The sequence below is a fragment of the Alligator sinensis genome, unplaced genomic scaffold, assembly GCF_000455745.1.
Source record: "Alligator sinensis unplaced genomic scaffold, ASM45574v1 scaffold258_2, whole genome shotgun sequence".
Lineage (NCBI taxonomy): Eukaryota > Metazoa > Chordata > Crocodylia > Alligatoridae > Alligator > Alligator sinensis.
In genome coordinates, this window is record NW_005842398.1 from 1,257,438 (window position 1) to 1,262,844 (window position 5,407).

Sequence of the window (5,407 nt, forward strand, 5' to 3'; positions counted from 1 at the left end):
GCTTGGTCTGCAAGCCCTTAACCATACGAGTGGCCCTTCTCTGGACCCTCTCCAGGTTATCCGCATCCTTCTTGAATTGTGGCGCCCAGAATTGCACGCAGTACTCCAACTGCGGTCTGACCAGCGCCCGATAGAGGGGAAGTATCACCTCCTTGGACCTATTCATCATGCATCTGCTGATGCACGATAAAGTGCCATTGGCTTTTTTGATGGCTTCATCACACTGCCAACTCATGTTCATCTTGGAGTCCACTAGGACTCCCAGATCCCTTTCCATTTCCGTGCCACCCAGCAGGTCATTTTCTAGGCTGTAGGTGTGCTGGACATTTTTCCTCCCTAGGTGCTGCACTTTGCATTTCTCCTTGTTGAACTGCATTCTGTTGTTTTCTGCCCAGTTGTCCAACCTGTCCAGGTCTGCTTGCAGCTGTTCCCTGCCCTCCGGCGTGTCCACTTCTCCCCATAGCTTTGTGTCATCTGCAGACTTGGACAGAGTACATTTCACTCCCTCATCCAAGTCACTGATGAAGACATTAAAGAGTATCGGTCCAAGGACCGAGCCCTGCGGGACCCCGCTGCCCACACCCTTCCAGGTCGAAACCGACCCATCTACCACGACTCTCTGGGTGCGACCCTCCAGCCAATTCGCCACCCACCGGACTGTGTAGTCATCCAAGTCACAGCCTCTTAACTTGTTCACCAGTATGGGGTGGGATACCCTATGAGGTACCCTATGAGGGATACCCTATGGGGTGGGATGTCCTATGAGACCATATCCAAGGGTTTTTCCTAAGATCATTTTGGTTATTCATATCAACAAGTTACCTACTAAATCCATATGAAAGTAAATCTGAGTAGAGATTTCATACCTTGAATGAAAAGTACTTTTTCTTTGTCAGAAAAAGTGTACAGGATTACATTAAGTCTATGCCATATGCTGAGAGAGTTAAAGGCGAAGAAGTGTCCACTCAGAAGATGTCCAACTGGATATGATAGTTTTCAAGTTGTGTTACCAGGCAACTGGAAAATTATGATGTTCTTCAAGATGTTTAGTCCGCATGCTTAGTCAACAACTCAGCCCCCACTACCACTTTTCAGAGACCACACACTATGAGTGGTTTGTACGTGAAGGAGCAAGAGTAAACCAACTATGAAACAACTATGAACCTGCAGTTCACACTACGAAACAACTATGAAACTATGAACCTGGGGTTGTACCCACTTTAAACCTCTCAACTGGATGAATGAAGTATGTGAGAGTTGTATGCTCTGTCCCAACAATCACAGGTAACTCGAATATTCTCTGGCTCCAGCCCAACATGCACCCGTTGACATTTGATATGTATATGAACTCCTCCTAAAATAGCACAAGTTACTCTACAGGTAAATTACTACTTTTTGGTATATTTTTTCTCCATTACAGCTATTGGCATAGTAAATCATATATAAAACCCTCATTGACTATTGTTTTCATACAACAGCAAGATAAGGTGCTGTGGTATGAACATGAAATTCCATAACCAAATACAGTAAGCTAGAAGTCTACGTGTATGCCATTGAGCCAAATTAAACCTTATTTGAGTCCTTAGCTTTAAATTTCTTAACCTCTTTTGACCCATGTTACATTATTGAGATTGTTAACATTTGTGTATACTACATGCTAGCCAGTGTTTCAAGGTAACTTAATACATGTTAACCGATGTCAGTTTTTTTGGAGGAGGAGTTAGGGGGGGCAAGGGGAGAATTAAAATATCATTTTTTCTAACACTGACAGAGACTATGGTAAAAAACATGAAGTTGTTTGCTCGCTGTGAATTTGTCATAGAATTTCTGTTATGAGACCTCCAATTCCCAATTTACAATTTGAGGTCCTAGTTTTGAACACCTACATGAATGGCTGATTGCTTAGTAATGATTACAGGAAAGGATTGCCAAAAGTCATGGCTCCCAATGTGGTTTCTGCACCCCTGGAATGGTGATGTCAATTTACACTCTGCTGAGAAACCACCCAGAACCTTCTACAGAGCAGATTATTGCAGCTCTGGCTGGTAAGTTTTCTCAATGAAATGTTATGCTTAATATATGTAGTACAATAAAAAATGTATATTTTAGTGGGAATTCTATGCATAATGTATCTATAATATGCATGTAAAAAGATTACTCAGAAACATTTACACAATTGTTAGTTGCTGTAGATGCTGGATTATCTTCCTCCGACTTGGTTCTCGGACACATTGAGCATCCAAAACCCTTCTTAAAATACAGTCAAAGCTGTAAGGGCTCAGCAGTTCTGAAACCCACGTCAAAAGTTTTATGAAAAAATACTTAAAGAAATTTGAGTCTGATAATTCCACACATACATTGCTTGTATGATTTTCTTTAAATGCCACAATGACTAACATGCAATTACCTGGTTAAGCATAAAGATCCTGTTGTAGGACATGTATGTACATTCTCCATCACAAGCACATTTTCCATCAGCTTTAAAGGGATCATTTTCTTTATTTTGGAAATCCATTTTTTTTCTTTAGCAGCTTCTTCCAGGCTAAGATTTCTCTAGTGTAGTTACAGGGGCACAAATACTGGACTAGCCAGGCCATCAAGAGCTTACCGTAACACGTACAATTTATTCTTAATGGAGCATCTCCTCTTTATCTACAGCAATTTATAGAACTACTAATAAAATCATAATTCTAAGTTAAACAAATATTCTGAATTATTACCAACTATAAACAAGATTAATCTATTTCTAAAACATTAATTTCAGGGCATCTCACACCCTTCCCATCTTAAAATTAAGGTTTTCCCATCTTTACATAGCTCCCTAATTAAATATATTGCTATCATCCTAACAACAGTTTAACTTAGGAGCCAACAATTTCCTCTAAGTCTAGACTGATAAAGCTGGCTGTCCCAAAGAGCATGTTCTAGTATTTTCTTGAGGTTTTCCTACAAAAGGTTGTACCTATTTTTTGTACTGGCATGCTCTCATCTCTTGATGATTCTTGTTGAGATATGTCTGTTTCCAAATGTTCTGAGGCAAGGTCCTTAGAATAAAGTGCAGATAGCAGGTCTCAGACTTCTTCAGGGCAATGGCTTCTTCAGGATTCATTGGCATGCTTTTTCTCAGTTTAGAAAATTTGATCTTATATTATCAGACTATCAGCTGGATCAACTAATGACCATAGTACAATTATTGGAACAAATCCTGGAATTTCATTGCTTTTGGCCTCTTTTGGAACATTTGATGTTTCCTTCATTCTTTTCTATAAAGATACTTCCTTGATTTGAGCAGTGTCTTTCCCCCCAGATGGGTCTTGACTTTGCTGCACGAATATAACACACTATCAGGGCATTCACAGAACTAACTAGCCTGCTACATTTTCTGGTTTAATTTTGAAATAAAAGATTGGATTCCCTTCAAGCCTACCCATGACCAGGGAAAGACATTTGAGAATAAGTTATTTAAATAAAAATACTTATCAACCTCTACTGAATTTAGCTGACTGTTTTCACTGAATGTTCCTTAGCAGTGTCAGAGAAGGAAAGTGAAAGGGCTATCTGAACAAAGAGATGTCAGTGTATAATTGCAATTAGTGAAGCCACAATTTTCCTACACTTCTCTTTCCTACATCTAATATAGGCAACACTACCTATTGAGTTATTTTTTGGACTGAGACTGAAATAGGATTATGGCCTCTATCATTGGTATACTGAGTCCTGGAAGAGACAGATGATGGAAAGAAAATACTGGGGGAGGACGGGGGCGGGACACACAAATATATTATTTCAAGGACAAATAATATTATGACCAAAAAGTGCAAGGACCTGAAGTTTATTTTAATGATGACATATTGGAGCAAATTTTGTCTGGACAGAGAAAGCCAGGAAAGCTTTGAACATTTTGGGAAGATCAAGTTCATGTAGTCACTAGAAAAAAAATGAAAAAACAGTCCTATATAAGATGTTGAACTAGGAAGTGGAGCAAGGAATAAGATACTTCATCATGACTTGCTAATGTGCTTATAATGTTTTATATTCAAATAAAGACAAGAACTATCTATGGGGAAAGTGTTTCCAGAGTAAAGGAATTGTCTTTGCAGGAAAGACTGAAGGGTATAGCCTGAAGGACCGTGGGAGCAATGAAAGGGAGTTGTATCATGGGATTTGGAATTGTACCATGTCCATCAGTTGACCCAACTAACCATCCTGACAACGTTCTACACATAGAAACAAACACATAAGTGAAAGAGAGTTCAATGTCATTTCCAGCTATACACCACCATCTTCAGAGGCCTGCTGATATCAAACACCACATTCATAACTTAGTTTCAAAACTGAAAAAAAAACCCTGTTTCAATTCCTGGAATAATGCTGTCCTTTAAAATCTGAATCTTGTGATTTATAGCATGACGTTGATGTTGATTTGATCCATGGCCATTTAGTCAGTCAGGGATCCTGTTTTACTAGGAGGTATGTGCAAGTTTGTCTCAAACAACAAATTTTCAGTCTCCACATTTTGCAGTCAGCTGAACTACATTTTTTTTTAAAAGGCCCCAAGCAATCCATTCTCACGGAACCTCCAAATTTGTTACACCTTCAGTCATAAGATCTGGCTTTTCAAGGAGAATAAGTAAATAGTCAAAATTATTAGTAAATAAAAGGTATATGAATCTACTCCTAAAACATCTATTCCAGGAGTGTCCCATGTCCAGTTAAAGAAATGTAGGTTACAGATTAATAAATAGCCTTTGAAGTTTGTCATGAACGTAAGAACATAAAGTGATGCCATACTTGGTCAGACCACACGTACATCAAGCCCAGTATTCTGTCTCTCACAGTGGCACAGAGCAGATGCTAAGGGGAAAAGTATTTACATAGGGCCTATCTAGACTGAACTGTCCCTTCTTCCCTTACAGCTTCTAGCTCTTAGAGGCTGGAGAAGTTCTAACCTCTTCTGCATTAATTTGTCTAATCCTTTTTTGAACACTTAGATTGTCAGCCTCCGCAACCATTTATGGTAATGAGTTCCAAAAGTTAGTTACACACTGTGTGAAAAACAACTTCATTTTGTTTGTTTTAAACCTGCTTTCTAATAATATTTTTGACCCCTAGTTCTGTTATTATGCAAGATAGTAGTAAACCCCTTTTTACTCTCTGCATGCTATTCATAATTTTATAGATGTAATGGAAGACTCCTACCCATTACTGAGAAAAAGAGAGAAAGCGGGAGCTCTGCCTTTACTACCAGTCAGCTCCAGGAGGCTGGGAGGGTCTGGGAGAAGGGCCCTGGTAGTGCTAGAGAGAGGAGCTCCTATAAGAGAGAGGTGGTAAAGCTGGATCTCAGAACTGCTGGCTGAGAGTAGGTTCAGAGAAGAGCCGGAGCTTGGTGAAGTCTAGCTGGGGAGGG

General features: G+C 39.5%; 1 protein-coding gene across 1 annotated transcript in view; it reads left to right on the forward strand.

The window, feature by feature from the left end:
* Positions 1-5,407, forward strand: part of LOC102377274 (aldehyde oxidase-like) — a 73,031-nt gene that overhangs the window by 6,208 nt on the left and 61,416 nt on the right. Inside the window, exon 5 of the mRNA XM_014522792.1 lies at positions 1,919-2,045. Coding sequence (XP_014378278.1) covers positions 1,919-2,045 — 127 coding nt within the window. The remainder of the gene's footprint in view (positions 1-1,918; positions 2,046-5,407) is intronic.